The 25,831-nt window shown below is 52.5% G+C and overlaps 1 protein-coding gene across 6 annotated transcripts in view; it reads left to right on the forward strand.

Moving 5' to 3' along the window:
- Window positions 1-25,831, forward strand: part of ABR (ABR activator of RhoGEF and GTPase) — a 188,689-nt gene that overhangs the window by 88,688 nt on the left and 74,170 nt on the right. For 5 of the 6 annotated variants that reach the window (XM_080681597.1, XM_080681601.1, XM_080681602.1 and 2 more), the window contains exon 3: window positions 23,720-23,818. In XM_080681597.1, coding sequence (XP_080537723.1) covers window positions 23,720-23,818 — 99 coding nt within the window. Of the gene's footprint in view, window positions 1-14,944; window positions 15,461-23,719; window positions 23,819-25,831 lie in introns of those variants that run through there. The other variant, XM_080681600.1, reaches the window with a different exon arrangement.

Raw genomic sequence — 25,831 nt, forward strand, 5'->3', positions numbered from 1 at the left:
GGGAAGGGTAGGGACAGGTGGGAGGCGGAGGGGATGGGGAGGGTGTTGGTCAGGTTCAGGCCCCCCATGGCCAGCATTCTGGTGTGTCGCTTTGTGGTCCTAGGAAGGGTGGTAGGTGAGAGACAGCCATGTTGGATATAGAGGGCAGGATTTTTGCTGCTGGTGGAAGAGAAAGTATTCTGGGACCTGAACTGAGGCCAACCGGGAAAGCAAGAGGGAGACTGGCTTTCCATCGCTGCCTTTAGGTCTCTCATCACACAGGGCTCAGAGACACTCCCCCTCCACCCCGGGGACTCAGCTGTTACCCACTGTGAGCAGGTGCAGGGAGAGTTGCTGTAGGCCACAACACAGGGCCAGGAATGCTGACAGAGTGGAGAACGTGTGGCCAAATAGAGCCACTTGCTGAAGAGGAAAAGTGTCTTTGCCATTTCCTCCTCCCCTCCCTGCCTTCTTCCTCGCTTCCTGTCCTGGTTCCTTCCCTCATCACATGACCACCTTGTAGGAGTGCTTGTCCATCAAGTTTTAGATTCCCTGGTGAAAGGTACAGTCAGGTACCTTTCACTTTGCCGTGAAACAGGTCACAGGAACGTGAAAGAGGTCACAGGCATCGTGGGAGGGGCCCCTGCCTGGAGCTCTGAGGCCTCCGGCAGTGACTTCCTTCAGCTTGTGGTTGCCCATTTTGCTTGGTGGCTCTCGAGGGAATAACTTGGTTTGAGGATTTTGAAATCCAGAGATGCTGTAGTGACAACTGACTGCAGTGCTTGGGAACCAGAGGGCTGAGGTGAACACCATTGGCTGGAAGTCATGCAAGACAGGGGAGGGAGCATCTGTCTAGCTTGGGGAGCTTATGGGAGATTCCGGCCCAACGCACCTCCTGCCTCCCACCTTCCCTCCTGGAGTTGCATTTTTTGTCCTTTCTACTGTGTCGCTGGCCCCATCTAGTGGAGTCAGCAAGTATTGCTATTTACATTGCGGTGCTGGAGACAGTTGACAACCTCTTCCTGTGTACTTTGGGGAGCAGTTCAAGTTTTTTAAAAAAAGGAAGAAGACAAGGAGGAAGCGGAAGAGTGAGGAGGGAAAAGAGAAGAAGAAAGCAAGCCAAGGTTTCTGCTACTTGGCTCAGCTCATATGTCCAGGCAGGTCCCCTCCCGGCCAGGCTTCCTGTTGGGGCCTTGGGAACCCAGGGGACTTTTAGACCACGTCAGATGATCGTTCTAGCCCAGGGGTGGGCAAACTTTTTGACTCGAGGGCCACAATGGGTTCTCAAACTGGACCGGAGGGCCGGAACAAAAGCATGGATGGAGTGTTTGTGTGAACTAATATAAATTCAAAGTAAAGGAGCGGAGGGGAGAGCAAGAGAACCCTCCGCTCTTTCAGCTCCGCGGGCCGGATAGAACAGCCGAACGGGCCGGATCCAGCCCGCGGGCTGTAGTTTGCCCACGGCTGTTCTAGCCTGCTGTTCTAGCCTCTGGCAGTGGGGCATTCCACACCTAAATATGCCGTCACCTTGTGCCTAGAAGCCCAAAGTTTGGTCTTTGTGTTCATCAGGATTCTCCAGAGAAACAGAACCAATAGAATACAAGAAAGAGAGAGAGAGATTTTTATTATGAGGAACTAGAGGCCCAGTGCATGACATTTGTGCACTGGAGTGGGGGGGTCCCTCAGCCTGGCCTGCACCCTCTCGCAGTCTGGGACCCCTCGGGGGATGTCCGCCTAAGCCTGCTCCCCAGTCAGACATTCCTCTCGCAGTCTGGGGCTCTCGCAGCCTGGGACCCCTTGCTCCTTACCTCCCGCCACTGCCACCGTTGCTGCACTCGCCAGCCATGAGCCTGGCTTCTGGCTGACCGGCACTCCCCCTGTGGGAGCACACTGACCACTAGGGGGCAGCTCCTGTGTTGAGCGTCTGCCCCCTGGTGGTCAGTACGCGTCATAGAAACCATTCGTTCAGTTGATTTGCATATTAGGGTTTTATTATATAGGATTGGCTCACTCAGTTACGGAGGCTGAGAAGTCATAAGATCTGCAACCAGCAAACTAGAGACCCAGGAAAGCTGATGTATAGTTCAAGTCTGAGTCTGGAACCAGCAGAGCCAATGATCTTTGACTAGAATGCCAGCAGGCTTGAGACTCAAAAGCAGCCGATGTTTCAATCTGAGTCTGAAGGCTGAAAAAGACCCATGTCCCAGCTCAACAGTCAGGCAAGATGAGTTCCTGCTTACTCAGCAGCCTTTTAGTTCTATTCAGGTCTTCAATTGATTGGACAAGGCTCACCTACATTAGGAAGGGCAGTCTGCTGTACTCAGTCAACTGAGTCAAATGTTAATCTCATCCAGAAACACCCTCACGGATACACGCTGAATAATTTTGTTCAAATGTCTGGGCACCCATGGCACAGTCAGGCTGACACATAAAATTAAACATCACGGTCTGCCTCTTCCAACAGCCCAGAGAATGGAAGGAACACGAGCTCTGATAGAGGCACATCTGCTCCTTAGCTGGGAGACGTTGGAGGAGTGTCATAACCCCTCTGAGCCCCAGTTTTCTCACCTCTAAATAGGACTAACTGCCCGGCCATTGTGGCTCAGAGGTGGAGCATCAACCTGTGAACCAGGAGGTCATGGTTCAATTCTGGGTCAGGGCACATGCCTGGGTTGGGGGCTCGATCCCCAGTGTGGGGCATGCAGGAGGCAGCTGATCAATGATTCTCATCATTGCTATTTCTCTCTCTCTCTCACTCTCTCTCTCTCTCTTGCCCTTCCTCTCTGAAATCAATTTTAAAAACATTTTTAATAGACTAACTACCTGAGCTGATAGACTGGGATAGCTCAGGTGAGGCCTGCAACATTGGGCCCGGCTCACTGGGGTGCTCAGTCCTTGGTGACTGGGGCCCACAAACTTTTCTCACAGGCTTTTAGAGGGGTGGGAAGCCGGGAACAAAGCAAGGGCCCGGTCTGATGAATGTTTGCTGGACAGACTGAATCTGCTTTAGCAACCTCCCTCCTGGGGTTGGATCGGTCCTGCCCAGTGTGGCCAGATGAAGCCAGGTCTCCGTGGTGTTGGCAGGACACACACTCTTCACTCCCCAACACTCCCCTGCAGCCTTGCTCTTCTGCGCAGCACCCCCACTCCCAGTGTGAAACCTAAAGCCCTGCCTTGCAGATACCTCACTCTCCCCAAGCCCAGGCCGAGCAGAGCTTCCTGCAGGGCCAGACCACTGACAACTGGCGGTTCAGTTCAACAGAGAGTGAGCCCTGGGAGGAGGGGCAGACTCTCCAGCTCAGCTGACGACGGGGGTGGAGGGGGTACTCCATCCCTCTGCCAGGACCATGGTCTTACAGAAAAGCTTGCTCCCCGCACGCAAGCTATGGAGTCTTAGTCTACCCTCTTGGGAGGTGCAGTAAAAAGGGGCCACAGGGGAGAGAGAAAAGCTGGGTGTTGTCTCAGCGCTGCCCCTTTCGGCTGTGTGACCTGAGGGATGTCAGTCACCCTCTCTGAGCTCCAGTTGTACTCATCTCTAAAGTGAAGATACTGAGCATTTCCTCCTCCTGACCTCGCACAGCTGTGTCGAGGCTTCCCTGAGACAGAGCGCTTGGTGAATTGTCAGGTCTGCTTATAACTTAACTAGGAATTGCTCAATGTCAGACTCATTCTGTAGTTCCTGTGATACCCACAGCAGGTCCAAAGGGGTCTAATAAAAGGCTGTACTGAGCGGTTCCGACTCCAACTTGCAGGAAAATCCAAAGATAAAGATGGGGGAGAGTCCAAATGATCACCATCGTCGTCCTTCTCATCTCCCGCCCCTTCTCCTCCTCACGAATACTTAGATTTTCACTGAGCCTTTTACACGGGTGGCCTCATTTGAGGCCAACCACAACCCCATACGGTAGGTACAGTGATCACCATACAGTTGAGGAAACTGAGGCTCAGAGAATTGACTTAATTTGCCCAAGACAAGCCAGTGGCCAGACGTTTAAACTCGGTCTTTCTGACGCTTGAGTCTGTGTGGTGCTGCCAGGTACGTTCAGACACCATCTCCCTTGTGAAGCTTTTACAGCCCATCCCTGAGCCCTTCACTGTCTGGGAAACACACACAGTTACTGCCCCCATCATCTCCATGGCCCTCGACAGCAGCTCGCAGGAGGGCTCCTAGGGGTGCTCCCCTCGAGTTTGTGGAAAGGAACTGAGAAGCCCTGGGATGGCCAGGGAGGAGGAAAGGAGGGCAGATGCAGGCTTAGGGGATGAAGCTGGGGCAGATCTCTTCTCTTCCTCGGCTCCTTCTGAAGACTTGGGGTTTGATATTTGAGGTGACAAAACAAGGAGTTTGCTACTAGGTGAGTGCCACGTGGAGCGCAGGAGCATCCGAGATTGGGTCCCCGTTGGCTCCCTCTCGGTGTTCCAGGCCTGGGTTGGGGAGGTTAGCGGCTCCTGTGGTCTTTATGCCTCCCGGCATTGCCAGCTGCCGCTGGAATCAGAGACATGCTTGCTGTCCTCGGGTCGCCAGCCTCCTGTCTGAGCAGCCTTGCTCCGGTCTCTCCCTTTCTGGATCTTTGATCCTCACTGCAAAGGGGAGACTAACTGGCTCCTCCTACGTGCCAGGTGCTGTGTGAGAGCCCATGGGCCTCATTGCCACCTAATGCCTCCAACCACTTGGGGAGCCAACCACGTAGTTTGTAGATGTGGAAACAAAGACTCGGGGTCGGGGGGTAGTTGAGAAGCAGGGAGACATAGTGCCCTCGTGGTGACCCTCAGCTCCATCAAACACGGGCCCTCCCTGTCCTATTAATATTAATATTGCCCTATTTATTAAAATGCTTGCACACCTGGCTCGGAGCTGGTCTTCCCTGGTGAAGCACACCTGGCCGACCTGGAGCCTCCCTGTCTGGGATCTGCTCCCCGCCAGTGTGCTGGGATCATCGTTCATGAGTGTATTTCACATCTGCCAGCCAGGCTGCTTCCAAAGTCACATTTATTCAGGGAAGGTTTGCTGGTCTCCTACAGGCCTCAGGCACTGTGGACATGAAGGGGCACCCAACCAGACCCCGTCTCTACCCTTGAGCCCTGGAGTCTTCGGGGCTGGGGGAGGGAGGCTGACTGACCCACACAGTCACACCAGGAGGTGCTGAAATGCCCCTGGAACAAGTGCTGCGGAAGCCCTTCGAGGTATTGGCCGCACACAGGGGAGCCGCCAGGGGGCCGGGGCTGCGTGGCCTGGGGCTCGTGCCCGGGGCAGAAGGGCAGAGGACGTCCCATCCGCAGGCTGGCTCCTATCCCAGGGACTCGCTGTTTTCCATCGTCGTCACCTGGTTTCTCCCCTAGCGGGTGCCGGTGCTTTCTTTCACGTGGAGGATGCTCTTGCCGGCTTTCTCTATGTGGAGGGCCGCACAGACCCCTCCCCTCCTGCCTGTGTGCAGGAAGAAGCAGAGGAGTAGAACCTTCCATAGCACTTGCTGAATGCTGGGCACTGTTAGAGCACTTTATAGATATCGACTCACGGAGTCCTCACAACCTTGGGAGGTAGGCGCCATCAGGGCCCCATTTTACAGATTATGTGGAGCAAAGATGTCACAGAACCTAAGGTCCCACAGCTGGTGAGTGGGTGGGGTACTCGAGCAGCCAGAGCACCCCTCGGAATCGCTCCCTGGATGGGAACCTAGCTCTTCAGGAGCCCCTGGCCCTGGCTGCTCTTGGACCTTCCCCATCCCTGCTCTAGGCCCTGTGGCTCTGCTCGCAGTGGCATTCCTGCCAGGCAAAGGTCTCCCCTCTAGAGGGCGCCACCTTGGGGGTTCAGGGGAAGGAGAGAGGCACAGAGACCCCGTTGCTTGGAAAGAGGTTAGAGTTGCCTTGAGCCAATTCCCACTTGGCCATACTCTGCCCTCCCTTCTCCCTGGCCCCCCGGTGAGGGTGTTCCCTTTAAGCCCACCTTGCTGACACCGACTTACCACCAGGTATGTGAGCTGAGGGAGGAGGGAAGTGCTGGCCCGCTCTATTTGGCACTGACTGGTAAATGCTCCCCCCACCCCCTCCTCAGGGCCTGGTTTCTGCTTCCGGAGTGTGTCTAGAGCAGTCTGTGCTCTGGAAATGGCCAGGTAGTTCTTTGCCGTGGGAGCTTGTCCTGTGCATTGCAGGGCGTCCAGCAGCTTCTCTGTCCTCAGCCAGTAGCAAGCCCCAGTTGTGACGACCGAGGTCTCCAGACGTTGCTAAACATCTCCTCAGGAGCAAAATCACCCCTGGTTGAGAACCTCTGGCCTAGAAGGAGGTTAGAAACATGGGGGTCTGGAACAGTAGTCCTGGAGGGAGGGGTCCTTCAGGGGACATTTGGCATTTACCAGGTGGGGAAAGGTGGGTGCGCAGAAAAGACGTATCCAGGCAGTGACCCCAGGAGGCTTACGGGCAGGGTGAAGGTAAGTCAGGGCATTCAGGTTGCCTAGATGGTTTCTATGAAACTACTTTCTATTGATGTCGGATCCTAGGGCTAAGGGGGAGCCTACAGTCACAGCGTCCTAGCAGGGCTACATGGTAGGACGGGTGTCTGGGCAGGAATAGGAGGGGACTGCTTACTCTGCGCCCTTTAATACTCATTGCATTCAAAGTATTGCCCTATTAAAATGAAAGAAGACTATCCCGTATTGCCCTGGAGGACAGGATAAGAATAGAGTTAGTGCCCTAGCTGGTTTGGGTCAGTGGATAGAGCATCGGCCTGCAGACTGAAGGGTCCCAGGTTCGATTCCGGTCAAGGGCACATGCCGGGGTAGTGGGCCTGATCCCCAGTAGGAGGCGTACAGGAAACGGCTGATCAATTATTCTCTCTCATCATTGGTGTTTCTATCTCTTTCCCTCTCCTTCCTCTCTGAAATCAATAAAAATATATTAAATTTTGAAAAAAAAAAAAGAATAGAGTTAGCATGGGGTAAGATTTGAGTAACTATTAAGGATATTTCAAGTGTTAGACTTGTCTACCAGTGGGACAGGTAATCTGCTTCCAGGCCTTGGAATGATTCAAGCAGAGGCTGGTGACCGAGGTAGAGAGGAGATTCTCTTTGGTAGGACTGTGTGACTTTGGGGTCCCATTAGCCCTAGGAGCCCACATCATGTTTTTATAAGAATCACCCACCTAACCTGGGCCCTTGAATTATCTCCTTGGGAGACCCTTTGCCTCGCCCTGTAAGCCTCCTGGGGTCATCTCCACTTGGCCATATCTGCCCTCCCTTCTCCCTGGTCATTTCCCACTTGGCCATAATCTGCCCTGTATTTTCTGAGCACCACTTTTTTTAAAAAAAATGTTTGTATTGATTTTAGAGAAGAGAGGAAGGGAGAGGGAGAGAAACATCAATGAGAAAGATTGGCTGCTCTTGCATGCCTCCTACCAGGAACTGAGCCCACAACCCAGGCATGTGCCCTGAGCAGGAATCGAACCAGTGCATGGGACGATGCTCAACCAACGGAGCCACACCAGCCAGGACTAAGCATCTACTTTTTTAGGTTCTGGACGCTGGACTTTTTATGAACAGGGCTTGCCCCTTTCCCCTTTGTACACACACACATTCAGGGAGAGAGACACACAATTCCTCTATTTCAAGGCCATCTGTGCAACAGCTTGAGAGATGTACAAGTCTGAGGGGGGAGTCATGTGACTTCAGGTGGGGCCAATCAAGGAGGAGAGCATGGAGGAGGCAGCCTCAGAGAGGAGGCAGTGTTCTGCCCGGGCACTGGTTAGGAAGGGCATTCTAGATAAAGGTGTAAGCTCTGGGGAAACCTCTGGAGATTTAAGGAAAGGAGGATGGTCCGGTATGGCTTGGGGACTGGGCTCACTGGAAGAGGTGGGAGGTGTAGCTGGGAGTGGGCTAGGGCTCCCCACTTCTGGACTCCCCCACCACTGCTGAAGAAGAGAATGGCTGGTGCCTACTGAGGGCTTGGCTCATGTGTATGGCCCTGTGTGTACTAGTCCTCACTGCAACCCTGGAGTTGGTGCTGTAATTACCCTCATTTACAGACAAACTGAGGCCCACAGAGTCTGAATGACTTGCCTAGGGTCACACAGCTGGCAAGAGGCAGAGAGAGGATTCAAACCCAGAATGCAGGGGAGTTTTTTTGTTTCGTTTTTGTTTATTTGTTTTACTATACAAACAGTGTCATGTACTGGCTTATACTCAACATTTGCTTCACGTAGTTGAACTCTACTTAACGATTTTTGGAATGCCTTCTACTACCACAGAGAAAGAGAAGGCAGAGGGAGGGGCACAGTTATCAGGAAGTGGGTGAATCTGATTCCATCTGCGGCTGCAGCCAACTCCGCCTGCCCCTGGCACTGGCCCATGGAGGTCAGTTCTCGTTGGCCCAGGATATACTGAGCTCCAGAAATTGCAGAAGTGGGGCTTGAGCTGCCAAGAAAGTTGAGAGGCAAAGAGGAGGGAGGGAGAAGGGGCTTCAAGCCTAGGACAAGGCCCCAAGGTGAGACTGTACCTGGTCCTTTCAGGGGGTGGCAAGCAGCAGAGGCTGTTGTCAACAATGGGATCAGTTGAGTCATAGGCAAGAGCCCCACTGCCCTTGTTTGGGCTGGCTGGGCTTCCTGCGGGGCCCAGGGTGAGCAGTGTTTAGAAAGAGTAATCTGATGTCAGCGGGAGAAATGCGTTGAAGAATGGCCCTGTCACTTCCTGCTTAAAACCCTTCAATGCTTTCCCTTTGTCATGTTGTAATACTGTCTGGGCCCTACCTGACATGACCACTTGACCCCTGCCTACCTCTGTGGGCTCATTACCAATCCCTCCAAGGAGAATGTGAGCCCTGCAAGCTTTGCCAGTTTTGTAACAAAACGTTTGCTCGTTGTAAATTCTAGTGCCTAGAACTGTGCCTGGCAAACAGTGGATGCTCAATAAATATTGGTTGAATGAATGAATACTCGCCACCCACACTGAACTCATTTCACTTTGCTTCACACCATCCTGTCTGCCTCCCGGCCCTCCCAGAGCTCACTCTACTTTCCCAATCATAGCACTTACCCCACTTCTTTTTTTAACTTCTTTATTTTCCCTGATTACATCACTGACAATTATAACTTTACAGAACTGTATAATACAGAAAGTGAAAGTCTGAAGTTCCATCCTACAAAGAAAACTTCCGTTAAGAATTGGTTCTGTTTTATCTGTCTCCTTATTTTTCCACGTGAGGTAGTATATAGATAGATATACATAGATAGACGTATAGACATATCTGTGTGTGTATGTAAAGTGAGATTGCATTTCATACTATTGGTACTGTTATGCAATTTGTTCTTATTTTACTTAACAAGTGGACATTTTTGCATGTCAGTAAAGATACACTTCCTTTTTCTTTATGATTATATACAGCATTTTATGAATGTAATTCACCTAACCAATCCCCTTCTGATAAACATTTGGGCTGTTTCCGGTCTTTTACACGTATAAACACCAGTGCAATGAACATCTTTGTACTAATCTTTGCGACTTCATAGAAATGTTTTTGTAGAAAATCCCTTAAAGCGGAGTTGCTGAGTCAGAGGGTGTGAGTGTTTAAAATCACAATAGATATTTCCATATATTCTTTCTGAAAGAGTTGTACCTCAGTGCTGTCGTTGTGAGGTTGTGCGCGTCCCCGGCACTGCCGTGGGCTCACAATGTCAGTCTGTCCCTGAGACCAACAGCCCCATGGAGGGAGATGAAGTGTCCTGTTTGTGGCTGTGTTTTGAATGCTAGCACAGTAGGCAATTAATAAATACTTGTTGACGGAGTGGGTAAGGGAATGAGGGGATGGAGAGAAGGCCATGGGGTTGAGGTAGCTTTGAGAGTGTGGGCTTGCCCAGCAGTTGAGCATTGACCTATGGACCAGGTGGGTGACAGTTCGATTCCCGGTCAGGGCACATGCCCAGGTTGCAGGCTCAATCCTTAGTTGGGGCATGCGGGAGGCAGCCGATCGATGAGTCTCATCATTGATGTTTCTATCTCTCTCCCTCTCCCTTCCTCTCTGAAATCAATACAAATCTATTTTTTAAAAAGAGAAGAGAGTGTGGGCTTGGTGAATGCCCATGGGGGAGTCCACACCCCTCACTCTCCAAGGTGTAGTTCTAGCCACTTCTCCAAGTCCATCACCTGCCCCTTTTCTCTTCCATCAGCTGAGCTTCCTGGTGTTCCTTACAGAACGTTTTCCTTTCTCGTCTTCCTCCCTTTGCCTGGAAACCTCCCCCTTTTCAAGATGCTGCTCAGAAGCCACTCTCCTGTGAAGCTTTTCCTTTCAGGCAGCGTTAGTGCCTTTGACCCGTGGCCACGGTGTTGATCAGTGAGAACTCTGCCTTGTTTGTTCATGTCTCCTTCACCCCTAAGGTGGAGAGCACTCTAATGGTGAGGGGTCGTGTCGCCCAGATTTGAGTGTTTGTAATGCCAGGCCTTCTCTCTGGGCCTGGATGAACGAATGTGTGAACAGCTAGGACAGGCAAGAACAGGAGTCAGAATGGAATATTACTGTGGTTGTACAGGTGTGAGATGCTGCAAACCTTGATTTGGGTGGTGGCTTTAGAAAAGGGAAAGAAGGAAGGCCCTGGCCAGTGTGGCTCAGTTGGTTGTGCTCCGTCCCGTGCATTGAAAGGTTGCCAGTTCGATTCCAGTCAGGGCACATGTCCGGGTTTTGGGCTTGATCCCTGGTAGGGAGTGTGCAGGAGGCAGCCGATGGATGTTTCACTCTCACATTGATGTTTCTCTCTCTCCCTCTCTCTCTAAAAATCAATAAAGTATCTTTTAAAAATGAAAAGAAAAGAAGGAAGAACCAAAGGGACTGGATAAAAGGGATGTGGGACCTGAGGGAAGGAAGATGGCGGCCCTGCCAACAGAAGTGGAGAAGCCAGAAGGGGAAGCCGGTGTAGGGAGGGGGAGGGGCACATGGGTCTGGCTCTGTGGAGTTGAGGGGCGTGGACGGGACTTCCGAGTGAGGGGGTCCAGCGGAACAGCACAGATGCCACATTCAGAGCTGAGCAAGCTGCTGGAGGTGCCGATGGTGACGGACTAGCAATGGCCTAGAAATGAAAAGGGCCGAGTTCCTGAGGGCAGAGCACAGGACTGAGGCCTGGGTCCTGAGTGGGTGACCACACGTATAGGAGGCAGGAGGAAGAAGGATTTACCTGCCCGAGTGGTCAGAGGTAGCCCCAGCGCAGTCATGGAAGCTGAGGGATTTGAGAATGTCCTGACTACAGAGGGGTAGAGAGGGAGGCCTCTGATTTTGGAAAAAGGCAATTTAGGGGCCTTTGGAGTGGGCTGCTTCTCTGGAGTGGAGGATCAGGAGCCGGGCTGAAGTAGGTAGAGCGTGGTGGACCCAGGGAGGAAGCTCAGGTCCAGGGCTGGCTCTGGGCATTTGCAGGGGAGGGGGAGGGAGCATCACTGGGACATGTGAGTCACTTCCCCTCCATAGGGTGGGGGGAGTGGGGGGACAGACTGAGGACATCTGAGTGGAGTCTGTGTGCCCCGTGGAGCTGGAAGGGCATTCTAGTTACTCACTGGAATTTCCCGCCAATGGGGATGGGGTAGCGTAGAAATGCCATGGATATTCAGGAGCAGCTTCGGAGAGGTCTCAGGGTTAGGGAAGAAGTGGATGTCAGTCTCACCATGCTGAAGAGGGACATGGGAATGGAGATGAGGATACTCTAGGACAGCGGTCGCCAGCCAGTGGTCCGTGGACCATTGGTGGTCCGTGAGGTCCGAAAGGTTGGAGACCGCTGCTCTAGGAGACTTCACGGGGCACGGCCTGCTCCCTTGGGTGAGGAGAGGGACACAGGAGGGCCCCTGCGCTTTTAGGCCCTTCTCCCAGGCCACCTGCCTGTCTGACCGTAGGTGCAGCCCCTGCCATGCACTTGGAGCCTGTAGGATGGGAGTCAGACACTGTGGCACAGAGCCCTGGTTTGGCACACTTGTGTCCTGGGGAATGCCAGGCCTGGTTGTTCCCAGGCTCTGGGCATAGCCTCATCCTCCCAAACCAAATGAGGAATTGTGGCTGAAAGGGCCCTTCAGATGTGCCCTGGCTATTTATAACCAGCTCGGGCAGGGCCTGGGGAAAACCAGTGAGTGAGAGAGAGGGCGGGGCATGGGGCGGGTGTGCCTCTGTGGAACCCTGTCAGCCCAGAGGGCCCAGAGAGCTACCCCCAATCCCTTGCATTTCAGCTTTGGTGACAGGGAGGAGCCTGTCACTGCTGAGGACAGGTTCTCTGCTCTAATAGAAAGGCAGGAACCCCCCCCCCCCCACCCCCAGAGCTTAGAGCATCCACAGACCTTGGGGGAGAAGGTGGGATAAGAAATCATGCCCATTCTTTTCTTTTTCCCTCCTCTCTCCTCAACCCTCCACCCAGCTTGGAGGCTCAGCCAAGGGCCCTTTGTTCAGCTGAGGTGCCCACTGAAAAGGAGAGGTGATGATACCAGGTGGGCCAAGGACAGTACACGTTTCCCCCTCCTTTGGAATGCTTTTCCATGTGAGGTCCAAAGAGTTTGACTCTTCCCCCTGTGGCCACACAGTTGCCACCTGACGGGGATGTGACAGGTGCATAAGGAGGCTGGTGGTAGGCACAAATGTGAAATTGATGGATAGCTCAGACACTGTATCATTAAGAGCCACAGTGGCTGGTCCTGGCAACTGTGTACTGGGAGAGAGAATTGTGAGCTGGAAGCATCAGGAAGATTACAAGGGAATCCCTGGCTGGAGATATGCTTGAGGGGCTGGTGGGAGATGGGGGTGGCGGGGGGGGGGGGGCTTGAATGGGGCTGGAGCTTGGGAGCTCACCACTCAGAATCTTGAGTTTTCAGTTGATCTACCTAGTTGATGGCACCTATTATACAGGCTTATAAAGATAAGCGGTGGGTTGGTAGGGTGTGAAGCTGAATTTGTTTCCAGTGAGGAAAGGGGACAGAAGGAATATTCAGGGAATCCCCCTCCCCCTCCTCTTCCCCTCTCCCTCTCCTTCCCCCTCTCAACCTTCTCTCAAAGAAACAACCAGATGCAAGAAGGCAGCAACCTTGTCTGTGGGCCTACTTCAGGACCCAGATAGCATTTCATTTAGACCACACCATGGTTTATTTTTTAAAATTAGTTTACTTTTTAAAAATATTTTTTTATTGATTTCAGAGAGGAAGAGAGATAGAAACATCAATGATGAGAGAGAATCATTGATCTGCTGCCTCCTGCACACCCCCTACTGGGGATTGAGCCCGCAACCGGGCATGTGTCCTTGACCGGAATCGAACCCAGGACCCTTCAGTCCCCAGGCCAACACTCTATCCACTGAGCCAAACCAGCTAGGGCTTAAATTAGTTTACTTTCAATATTATTTTGTCTTGGTTTCAGGTGTACAGCCTAGTGGTTAGACAATCATATACTTTACAAAGTATTCCCCTAATATTTCCAGTACCCACCTGGCACCACTCATAGTTACCACAATATTATTGACTGCACTGTGGTTTTTATAAATGCAATTTACCTGTCATCATTTTAAAATCGAGAGGTATCACCTAAGAATCCAGATTTCCAGCTTCTCTTTAACAATCCAAGATGGGGCAGCCATAAGCTGGACCGGAGCTGAGTGGCGGTTTTTTCAGTTCACCTGGCCCCCACCTGGCTCATTTTGCTGATTGATCTCATCTACACTATTGCGGTGCTCTTATCTACACCATCATGGGTGCTGGAGTTTGCAACCTTTGCCCTAGGTGTTGTGAAAGTTTTTTCGAGTCCTGCCCAAAACTCCTCCCCCATGAGAGTGGGTGAATCGAGGCTAGGGAACCAGAATGTGCCCCCGTCTCTGAATCCAGGCGAGGGAACCAGAATGTGCCCTTTACCCCCCGGATGGATTCAGCTTTTGTAACTGTTGAAGCAGCAAGGGAAGCGGGGCGGGGGCAGGGGTGGGGGTGGGTGGGGGATGGACAGGCTTGGCCATAGTCCCTGTCCTGGATCACCCTCTCCTGTGGTGTGGGCCCCTCCTTTTTTTTTTTTTTTTTTTAATTTAATTTCAGAGAGGAAGAGAAAAGGGAGAGAGAGAGATAGAAACATCAATGATGAGAGAATCATTGATCGGCTGCCTCCTGCACGCCCCCTACTGGAGATCGAGCCCGCGACCTGGGCATGTGCCCTTGACCAGAGTCGAACCCGGGACCTTTTAGTCCACAGGCCAACGCTCTATCCACTGAGCCAAAACGGCTAGGGCCCAAGGTCCCTCTTGAGGGAAAAGAGTCCCAAGAGGTGGAACGCTAATCTCAGCAGCATCTGTGAGTAGGAGATGTGGCACCTCCCACTATCCAGGTGGCCCCTGCTGCAGACCCTGGCTGGTACTTATGCTTCCGTTGGTTGCAGCGAGGCAGGTCAGGCCTTCTTTGCACAAAGCCTTGTTCCCCCAACCCGAGGTGGGCTGGAAACTGGTTTCTCACTCGGCCTCCGCCTCACCTCCGCAAAGGTGTCAGAGCCTGAGGCAGAGGTGAGAAGGGACTCAGGCTTATGGGGATCCAAGGTGACACTGAAGTGGGCCCGGGTGGCCAGCGAGGCTGTGCGGGCAGCTGCTCCCGCGCTCCTCCCCCTGCCGGCTCCCGCCCGGCCCTGGAGAGGGGCTGTAAATAAAGCCTGTCTCTGGGAAGCCGACCTCCCCTTGCGCCCGGCCCGTCTGCGGCCTCCTCGCCCCTCCTCCGCGCTCCAGAAGCCTCCGCCAGCCGGCTGGCCCGGTGACCACAGAGGGAACGGCTCCACCTCGCAAGTCAAGTTGTGCATTTCCTGTGTATTAATAGCAAACGCGGACCTCGGAGCCCAGAAAGGGCGGGATCGCCGGGGCCGGCGGCGGCGGGGCGCCGGGACCGACCTCGCGAGCGGCGGCCGAGGAGCGCGGGGCCCCGCCTGCGCCCGGCCCGCGCGCACAGCAGGAAGGGCCCGGCGGCCGCGCAGGGGCGCCTCCCGCTCCGCCCGCGCGCCTTCCTCCACTGACAGCCCTGACATCGCGGCGGCGGGGAGCGCTGCCTAGAGGCGGCCGAGGCCCACGGGGCTGCCCCAGCGGACCCGTTTCCCCTTTCTCAGGGCGGGACGCGCGCGAGGCGGCCCCGCAGCCCGGCACTCTGGAGGGCTGGGAAGCGGCTACAGGAAAAGGTTCATAATGGAGCCTTTCATCGGGAGCCGGTGGCCAGGTGCCAGGGCTGACTCCGGGGAGGCCAGCATGCTGGTTTAGGCCTGCCCTGCACGCTCTTCCCCTCCCTGCGCGCCTGCCTCCCTCCGGGGCGGTGGCGGCGACGGCTGCTGCTGCTGCTGCTGCTGCTACTGCTGCGTGGACCCTGCTTCCTGTTTGCCCTCCGCGGCTCCGGCTGCCATGGAAGAGGAAGAGGAGGCAATAGGCCTTTTGGACAAGGTTCTGGAGGATGAAGATGTGTTTCTCCTGGAGGAATGCGAGCTGGGAACACCGACCAGCCCTGGCTCAGGGTCCCCCTTCTTGGTGGCTGTGAAGGTGGGAATGTGACACGCCCTGGATGCTTGTTGAGGGAGGGGGCAGGGCGAGCAGCTCTCTACCGCCGAAGCTGTGTGCGGGCAGAAATGGCTGATTGGTGCACGAACCTCGCTCTGCTTGAGAGGGACTGGCGCATGCCTGCGAGGGGATGAGAGGGGCTGTGCACTCGGCAGCTGCTCCTGGGGGAGAGGTGCTGTGCCTGCCTCCTCCCATGGACCAGTTGTCCTCAGGGGGAGTGGCCGCTGCCTTTACCCGGCCAGCTGTGCTTGGGGCTTTCACTGGCGGTGACATGAGTCACCTGGCGGGTATGGCAGTGGTGTGAGCCTGCTGCCCCAGAGGAGCTGGCTGATTTGAAACCAGGAGGCCTTAATTCATTGTTTCCATGGCAACAGTGGGATAAGTGCACTTAGGAAGTTCAGGCCAAGGGGGCTACTCTCTTTCTAGCAAGGAGATTTGGTGAGTCTGGGCTTCGGCAAGAGCATTTGGAGGGAGGGAAGGAGGGAGAGCACCAGAGGTCACTGAGCTTCCTTGAAGGAAGAGGATTGGAGTTGCTGAAGTGGGGGAAGGTGACAGCTGGCTCTGAGGCAGAAGCAAGGTGGGTAGGCACTTTTCCTAAGGCGGGCATATGCGGGAAGCATCTGCTGGACCCCAGCCCACCCACTCGGGCTGTGGGCACTCTTGGCAGCAATGCCCCTGTCCTGTCAGAGAAGTTGCCCTAGAGCTAGAGCAGGAGGGGCGTGGCTGCATCAGTCCCCTTCTCTGCACCTCCTGCTCAGGGCAGGGCTCCCTCTAGAATCCACACCTGTGTTGCCTGAGGCATGGCACACCGACCAGTCGACCAACTGACCAACCGCCCAACTGACCAATCAGCGGTCTTCCTTTCTCTCCCCCCACTCCTAAGAGCTCTAACCTCAGCCTTTTGCTCACCTCCTCGCTGTTCTGTGGCCAGAAAGGAGGCCAGTTAGAAAGTATGGCAGCGAGTTCTTAGACTGCAAGCACGGCTGCCTGAAAAGAGAGCACCCATCTGTGGGGCACCCCCGAGGGCACGGTGCACAGAGCACTGTTGTGGGCAGGAGGCTGTCTCGAGCCTCTCTGGACCTCTCGTCCCTCCTGTAAGATGGGATCACGGCCCTGCCCCACCCACGCTACAGTGTGCTTCCAGGAGGAGCTAATGGAGGTAAAAATAGACTGCAGCCCAAGGTAGATGGCTGAAGTGTAGAGCTTGGGTGGAGCGTAGCTGTAGGCCTGGGTGCAGAGCAGTGAGGAGCTGTAATGGATGGTGGCTGGTGCCCCACCCTGGCTCTTCTGGAGCTAGCTCCGAGCCCTGAGGGTAAGTCATGTTCCTCGTGGGGCCCATGAAAGCCTCTGTACTTAGGGTCTGACCAGACTCCCTACCAGAAGCAGGGTGGGAAAAGTGTGATTATGAACCAAGAACACAGCATGTGGGGTTCCTAATGGACCCTCTCTGAGAAACCCTTCCCAGAACAGATGGGATCTGCAGATATGCTGCCATATGGGTCCACCCTTACTCTGGACTCTGGCTTCTACCTGAGTCTCAGCCATATTTCATTCTGCTTGGGACGTGAGGCATCTGCCTGCTCTATCCTATCCTTGAGGGCAAGGGCCACCTTGTGTTCATCGTGGAATGCTGTGCAGTGCTGGTGTTTGGCTGGTGCCCAGTGAATGTGTGGAATGAGCGAGGCTCGATGGGGCTTGCAACGGGTGTACCATGCGCCTGGCCTTGTTCCATCTCAAAGCTGTTCTAAAGAGACAGCACCTGGATACCAAGAGGTCCTGGGCACACCTCACACAAAACGCCGCGCCTCCCCGATCCCTGTGAGTCTTCCCCTCTACCTTGCTGCCTCGGTGTTCTGGACTTGTCTCCAGCGTGGGGGAGGGGGCCTTTCATGAATATTGGGGGTTTCCAGGCCTCTTGTCTCATTCTGAACCCCTCTAGGATGCCTTCCTCCTGCCCAGGCCAGGCTGTCATTAGAGGGAGAAGACAAGCAGGGTGGCTGGAGATAGATGGTGAGAAAGCTCATTGATTCATTCAACAAACACTGTCAGGTTGTGTTCTATTCAAAGCACTTTCTGGCCGGGGGAGGAGATGAGATGAGCAAGGAGATGAGAAGAACTCAGAGTTCACAGTTCAGGGTTAGGGGGCAAGTGTACAGATTATAGCAATATAATGAGAAAGTAGTCAGGGCCAATGAGAAGGGTTCTGATAAAAGGGGACTAAATTCAGAGGAGGAGAGATCACTTCTAGTTGAGTCAGGATTGGACTGGGTGCACGTGTGTGGTCAAGGGGCATTTCTGGAGTGTGTGCTCCTGCCCTGGGCTGTGGACCGTCTTGGCACGCTCTGGCAAGATAGACTCTTTTCAGCAGCTGGTAGGAATCCAAGACAGTTCTCTCTTTTCTATTACTTTGCTTCAGGAGTACTTACCTTAAATAGCTGCCATGTTCCTTGAGCATATGTCCAGATGCCAGGCCTATAAATCAATCCTGTTTTCAGTGTAATTTCCAAGATACTTCATCTTCTTAGGGGACAGAAGTGAAGATGGCAGTGATTTTCTCCAGAGCTGGGGCTGGGGGGTGCTGCTATGTCTTTCAGCCCACCCTTCCCTTTGAGGAGTTAATGATCTATAAACAAATAATAATGTGAATACTGATGGCAACATCACCTCCCAGCTGTAAAGTGTCTCATACTTTCCAAAAGTCTTTGATACAATTCTATTTAAAGGTACGGAGGGCTAATAGGGTCCTTGCGATATGAATGCTGCCATCTAAGGGAACTCTTTGTCAGGAATAAAAATCCTTTTATAATGCGGATTAACCCCTCAGGTGTTATTCTGTGCCAATTTTTAATGGATTGTCTGAATGCATAGATCTCTGTGTCGTCTGCCCAGGTCTCTTCTCCCTCACGGGCAGTGATGGCCGTACCTGTGGCTCCCATGTGGATGTTTCCCGAAGTGGGGGCCACATATATGATGATTTTAGGTGGCGCCTGGATATGTATTTTGCACTTTGAATAGTTAGGTAGGTATTTTAATGTATGTTAGGGAGAATATAATTCGTGCATCTTTCCTGTGATTTCAAATGTTATACGTGGGATAAGGCTGTGCTTTTAAGAAGTCAGTTATAAAGAACAATGTTAAGTAAATAGTAGTGCAGGGAGGGGGGGTGTGAGTAGGACACAGCTGCAAAGGTGGCATACGAACAACTGAAGTTTGGAAACATTGCTGATCCCAGGGGGCCTGTCAAAAGCGTCAGACACCTGGGAGCCCAGAATCCAGGGGTCCTCCCTTAGGAGAGTGGACTTTGGGTTTCGTCTGTCCCCCGGCAGTTGCCCCTGTCCTCTCTGCTCGTTATTCTGCTGAGGAATTTGCTGGCAGACACCTCCCCGGTATCTAGCTCTGAGGAGAGGAGAGGGAGCGGTGGGTGTCCCTGCACTGTCTCAACCCAGAGAAGGGCTGGCTGGCCTGAGGCTGATGCTTGGCATGGACACAGCTCCTAAGCGCAGTGGCACCTGCTCTGAGCAGACCCCGCTGGGTGCTCGTGGCAAACTAGCGTGGTCCCTGAGTGGAATTCTGCGGATGTGGAGCCGCAGGGCCTAAGGTTCTGACCCACAGGCAGCTCTGCCTCTTCAGTCCTCCTTGTTGTTTTGGAGGAGATCACAGCTCCTGGACAGATTGGCTTGGCTGGCTTGGCCTAGAACTAAACCTTCGGGAGCTTTTTTTAGTCCCTAGTGTAGTAGACTAGGCCAGAGTTGGCCATGCCTTGCCTGTAGATACTGTCCCCGCCAGAGTGACTTGAGCTTTTGGATTTGGGGCCCTCAGGCCGACAGACTGTGGGACTGCAGATTGTGTAAAATGCTGGGGATGAAGGAGCCCACCGGGCCGCATTTCATAAGCTCCCCGTGGGGAGGAAGTGGGGGTGGTGTCACGGAGAAGGCAGCTTTCCTGTGCTGGGGGAACCTGAACTCTTTAGAGAACTCGCCCAGGAGATGCTGGCACATGGGCACCTCTGGAGGGCTTTTTGGGACAGAAATTGTCTCCCTCACTTGTATTCCCAGTACCTGGCACCTAGTGAGGTGTGAATGAGTTAATGTTGAGCCCTGACATTTTATGAGATAAGAACAGCCCCAAAAGGGCCCTGGTTGGGTAGCTTAGTTAGTTAGAGCATCATCCTGATAAATCAAGGTTGCCGGTTCGATTCCCAGTCAGGGCACATACAAAAATCAAGCAATGAGCCCTGGCTGGGTGGCTCAGTTGATTGAAGCATCGTCCCATGCACCAAAGAAAGGTTGCGCTTGGGTTTCCAGTTGGGGCTCATGCCTGAGTTGGGGGTTCAGTTCCTGCTTGGGGAGCCTGCAAGGGGGGGCAGTGAGGGCAGCCGATTGATGTTTCCCTCTCTCTATCAAAATCAGTAAAAACATATCCTCAGGTGAGAATTTAAAAAAAAAAAAATCAACCAATGAATGCATCAGTAAGTAGAACAAATCAATATTTCTCTCTCCCTCCTTTCCTCTCAAATCAATCAATTTTTAAAAAATTTTAAAAAAAGAATAGCCCCAAAGGATTAAAGAGACAATTGTGAATGTCCTGATAATTCTAAACCAGGAACATGGGTCTGAGGAAAGCAAAGATGAAAGAAGTTTTTGGTGATAACTGGATTTAATTTCACATCACCTCCACCCTCATGCCAGCCCACACTTCAGAATGAATGTGACCCAGAGTGGGGACTCTCAGGGGTGACTCCTTAGTCCCTTTTGGGGACCCCTTTCAAGATTGGACTCTGAGGTGGGAGTCTCTTAAGGAGGGGTCTTGCTGAAGGGGCTGGCACAGGGGTTGGCTCATGCCAGGGTGGATGAAGGCTCATGGGGGCCGTGAATCACCAGGTCTTCGCTCTGGTCCTAGTCCAGCCAGCTCTACTGTTCAGCTCACAGTGTTCCCCAAGTGACTCTCAGGCCCTCAGACAAACCCTTAGTTGGCAGGAAATAGGAGGGGAATGGGGTGCAGCAGGAGAGTGCCGGCCCCCTACACGGAGGGAGAGTTCCCACGTGTCAGGCTGGGAAGGCAGCAGGCTGGGGCCCTGCTCCGAGCTCTGATCTTGCTCCTTGGAGGGTGTGCTGCCCACCTGCCCGGTGGACAGCTCCGAGCCGATGGCAGTTTCCACTCTGTGACTCGGTAGAATAATGATAGCACCTTCCAGGTTGTGGGACTTCAGTGAGTTAATGCATGGAAAGCACTTAGAACCGTGCCTGGTACTTGGGAAGGCATCAATAAGTAACCACTGTCCTTCCCTAAAGCGTGGCCATGGCGTCCACACTAGTTTCCTAATGTCACTGCAACAAATGACCACACAGTTAGTGGCTTAAAACAACACATTTATTCACTTACACACGTCTACAAGGGCCAGCTGGCCTGCACGCCTTCTGGAGGCGCTGGCGGAGAGAATCCGTGTCCGTCTGTGCCTTTTCCAGCGTCTAGAGGCCTCCTGCATTCCCTGGCTCATGGAATGTCTTTGGAGCCAGCAGTGTGGCATCTTCCGGTCTTGCAGTCGGCCTGTCCCTCCCTCCCTGCCCTCTCCTTCTGTGCTCATTGTTTCTCTGACCCTCTTGCCCGCCTCTCACAGGACTCTTGTGATACATAAGGGTCCACTGATAGTCCAGGATAACTCATCTAAAAATCCTTAACTTAATCATATCTGCTAAGTCCCTTTTGCCATATGAGATTGCATAGCCACAGGTTTGGGAGATTGGGGTGTGGACCAGTTTGGCATGATATTGTTCTTCTATCACTGGGTCAGATACCATTCCAGAGATGGGGTGAGGGTGGGGCAGCAGCCTCCAGCTCAGATCTGCTCACAGGCCAAGGATCCAGGCTCACCTGGGGAAAGGGCCGGCCAGCATGTGAGCACACCAGGGCAGGGAAGGCAGCTGGGTTCCGGGAAGCCTTGCTTCTCAGGACTTGGGAAATCTCTGACAGCTTCGCACGGCTCTCCCAGACTATGCTCAGGGCGTGCTGTTGAGCCCGGAGAGGGATCTGCTTGAGATTCCAGGTGAGCATCTGATGCTTGAGAACGAGTGAGGACATTATCCGAGCAGTGGAATAGCACGGAATTCATTGTTCCAGGCCTGGGGTCAAATTCCATCCCGGCCACTTCTTGGCTCTGTGACCCTGGATGAGCCCCTTCCCTCTTTTAAGTCTTATTTCTGTGTGTGTAATGAGAAAATATGGTACCCATCTCAAGGAGGCATTTGAAGGCCAGATGAGAGAGTGGAAAGAACTTACAAGCCTTACTAAACGTTAGGTGCCCACATGGTAGGGTGTCACGTGGCGCTGGGCTCCAGGGAGTGCACAGGAGCGATGCAGGTGCTTCAGAGCCCTACGAAGTCAACGGGCAGGTCATGAACCAGGGCACCCGTCAGGTTCAGGGGTCAATGCCGCAGACTCCATACAAGAGACACTGCAGGCCAGAGAGACTGCAGCTGTGCCTTCAAGGGGTGGTGGGGTTCAGACAAGAAAAGAGCCGGGGTAGGAGAAGACATTGAGGCAGCAGGGATGACACGCTCAGACGCTGGAACACCTCTGGCCTGTTGGGAAGACAGATCCGATGGCTGTGGGGAGCGGGAAGGGTAGGGAGAGGCACTAGGAGCCACTGAAGGTGTTTAAGTAAGTAAGCTGGGCCCATATTATAGTTTACATTTACTTGGTTTTTGTTTTCTTTTTAGTGTCTTTTTCTCCCACTAGATGATAAGCCGCGTGAGAGTAGGGACTACTGTGTGTTTGTTTCCTGTTCTATCTATGGGGTCTGGGGAGCATTCAGTAAATATTTGTTGAGTGAATAAATAAGTGGATGAATAACTTAACTGAATCCCCAGATAATTACATTTTGCTGTATTGACTTAAGTCCTTGACAAACCTCAGGTGGAAGGTGGCGTTCTCAGAAGATGGATCTGACGCTGGTGTGTGGAGTGGAGGGAGGAGGGAGAGGCAGGGGTCAGTTAGAAGAGTCGGCCTGCAGAGTGGGGTGTTGAGGGCTTAGTCTAAGCCTTAGACCACAGCAGAGGGGAGGAGTGAAACCGAAGGTAAGAGATTAGCAAGATGGGCATTCAGAGCTAAATGAGGCATGATCTCCACCATGGGGGAGAGATGGAGCGGGAAGGAGGTCAGTGCCATACAGAATGAGGCAGTCAGGAAATGGTAGGAGGGGTGCAAGGTTAAGATTGAGGGCCCTGTAGCTAGTCACCCCCTTTCTTTTCTTTATTATTATTATAACTTGTTTAATCCTCACCCAATCATTTGCTTTCCTCGATAGAGGGAGGGAGGGAGGAAGGGAGAGAGAAATAGAGAAACAATGATCGTTTGCTGCTCATACCCATCCTACCAAGGGGGTGTAGGGGGATGAAGGGGGACGATGTTCCAACAACTGAGCCACCCTGCCAGGGCCACAGCTGGCATCTTTTGTTGCGAATTTGAACCCCTGGGGACAGGAAGATAAAGTCAGAGGTGCAGCTAGAAGGCCACACAGCTGGGGTTCCCATGGCCACTTTCATCCCATTCTTTCTCCCCCTCCTCTCAGATTATAGATCACTTCCAAAGGGAGCCTCCCCATGCCCTTTCTGTGCCCTTCCATGGGACATGCCCTGCCTCAGCCATGATTCTGACTTCCCTTCTTAACTACGTCCCCCCATTGAACTGCCCCCACACACATGAGGCCAGGTCCTTTGTTATCTTGTTCACTATTATGAGGTTGAATAGGTGGATGGATGGATGGGTATCAAATAAGGAAATGTGGAAAAAAGGATGAGAGAGAAACAAAGCAAGAAGCTCGCATCGGAGCCCTAGCCAGTTTGGCTCAGTGGAAAGAGCATTGGCCTGCAGACCAAAGGGTCCCGGGTTTGATTCCAGTTAAGGGCACGTACCTTGGTTGCAGCCTCCTCCCCGGCCCGTGCAGGAGGCAACCAATCATGTGTTTCTCTCACATCGGTATTTCTCTCTGTCTTTCCCTCTCTCTTCTCCTCTCCCTAAAAAAAATCAATGGAAAAATATCCTCAGGTGAGGATTAACAAAATGAAACAAAAAAAGAGAAGAAGCTAGTGTAGGAATATGGTGATTGTTTTTCCCTTTATATTTTTGTATTTGCCAGATTTTCTAATAGTATATGTGGCATTTACCCCATACAAAAGTGTTAGTGAAAGAGGAGATAAAAGGAAGGAAACAGACCACTCAGCATTCTGGTTTGCTCTCACACAGGTGGAAGCAGGGAAAGGCCTGGAGATGAGGAAGCTGGTCCTCTCAGGGTTCCTGGCCAGCGAGGAGATCTACATCAACCAGCTGGAAGCCCTGCTGCTGGTGAGTACATACTCTGAGCCTCCTGGTCCCCCCCTTGGACACTGTCATGCTCCTGAACTGCTTTTGGAGTCGGAAGGAAAGAGGACCTGAACTAGCAGCTGGGGTCATTGCCAGCAAGGGCCCGTGCCTCTCAGCCCCCACCCTCCATTACCTGCCCAGGGAGAGGCGGGAGCAGAGGCACCACGAGGTTGGGGGCGGCCAGCGCTCCATTACCCATGACCATGGCACGGGCGTTACTAATCCATCTGTTCGGGTGGGGGTCTGCCCACTGCTTCCACACTGGACCCTGGGAGTTCTCCATCCACCAATCATGTTGAGACCTTTTTGTCAGTGCTGGTCCCGGTCCTCCCTTTTTCCTGCAATAGGGAACCATTTGCGCCATCCACGGCTCTCTGGCAGGAAATGTGAGGTGGCGGGCTCTCTGCCCTTTTGAGACACGCCAGCGCCGGGGCGTTAGACCAACCCCAGCCCTTGGTGAAGGTGCCTTGGTTTGCTCTCCAAGCCGGAGGCATTGTTGTGAGAATCCTATGAAAATGTTTAACCGATTTGACATAATGGGTGAAGCCAGAAGACTATTAAGATGTTTTCCAAAGGGAAAAGGGCTACTCAGGTGTAAGATGTTTCTGCCTTTGGAGAAAGCGCTATTAGATGCACCTGAATTTGAACATGAAGGGATTGTGGCACCTGAAGTTCTAGATCAGTAGAAACACATTCTTACAGGAATTGTTGGATGCCCGTGTTTGTACTTTTAAGATGTTGTCACCCAGTGTTCCAGGGGGCGTGGCATTTATTAGCCAAGGGATAACGGTAGAAATGTGCAGGCCCTTGTAACACACTGGGCTGAGTTTGTGGTAATTCTCACCGGAGTTCATTGGAAAGCACAGTCATGCTTTCAAGTGAAGGACAGTATGGCAGATCAGTGAGGACTCTGGTCTGGGGCGGAACTAGGGCAAGACTCGACTCTGCCATTAATGACAGACTTATTGCACTGTTTTACAAACCGGGCGTCTTGACTATGAATGGGTTGAACCAGCATTTAAATACAAATGAGAAAGAAAGTACTAGCACGTGTCACATAATAAGCACCGTATCATGAAACTTTGGTGTGTTGTATGTATGTGTGTGTATATATGTATATACTGGCCCATATTGTTCTTTACATGTGTTTGAAAACCACTGGCTTTGGGCAAGCCATGCATAACGTCCTGGAGCCTCAGTTTCCCTGTATGAGGATGAGAATAATACCATTACCATCTCTCTTCTCCGTGGGGTTGAGAGGATCAGGTGACCCTTTTTGGGACCTGGTACAATGCCAGGTGCTTAGGCACTCAAATACATGGTGTCCCCCCAAAATGTATACACACATCCAATGATTACAAAGTCAGTGTTTATTAACACAGAGCTCATTTTCAAAATTTAAAAGAATCTACAGAAATTAATCATTTTTTGTGTCAATGCCTGTTTTCAAACTGATGACCGTTCTGATCCAGGCACTGCTGATAATATGAAGCACTGAAATCCCCAACATCAAGAATCATTGTGTTAGGTATTCGTGCACCCTCAATTCATCGACTGTTGCCAGTTTTGTACCATAAACTTTATCTTTTATGTATCCCCATAAAAAAAAAGTCTAGTGGCATTTTAGAATAAATTTTCTTTGTTTAAAACTTAATCTGGCTTCACCCATTATTTCAAATCAGTTAAACCTGGAAAGGAATGAAAATTAAGTGATTAAATTTGTTAAAGTGTGTATACATTTTGTTTGGACACCCTGTATTAACTGAAGGAGGGTGAACAGGCAGATGACCAGCCAGATACATGTGAAATGCACCTTACAAACTATGAATAACTGTACCAAAATTCGGAGGCGTGGTTATCATTACTAAAAGGATACGTATTTGAAAGGAGTTCAAAGAAAAGGAAGAGGGGTCGGGCTCTCCATCCCCCCCCCTTGACTACTTACTAGCTCTAGGCCTTCAGCAGATTAATGAACGTTTGTGCCTCGGTTTCTCC

Source organism: Plecotus auritus (genome assembly GCF_963455305.1).
Source record: "Plecotus auritus genome assembly, chromosome: 7".
In the NCBI taxonomy this organism is placed as follows: domain Eukaryota; kingdom Metazoa; phylum Chordata; class Mammalia; order Chiroptera; family Vespertilionidae; genus Plecotus; species Plecotus auritus.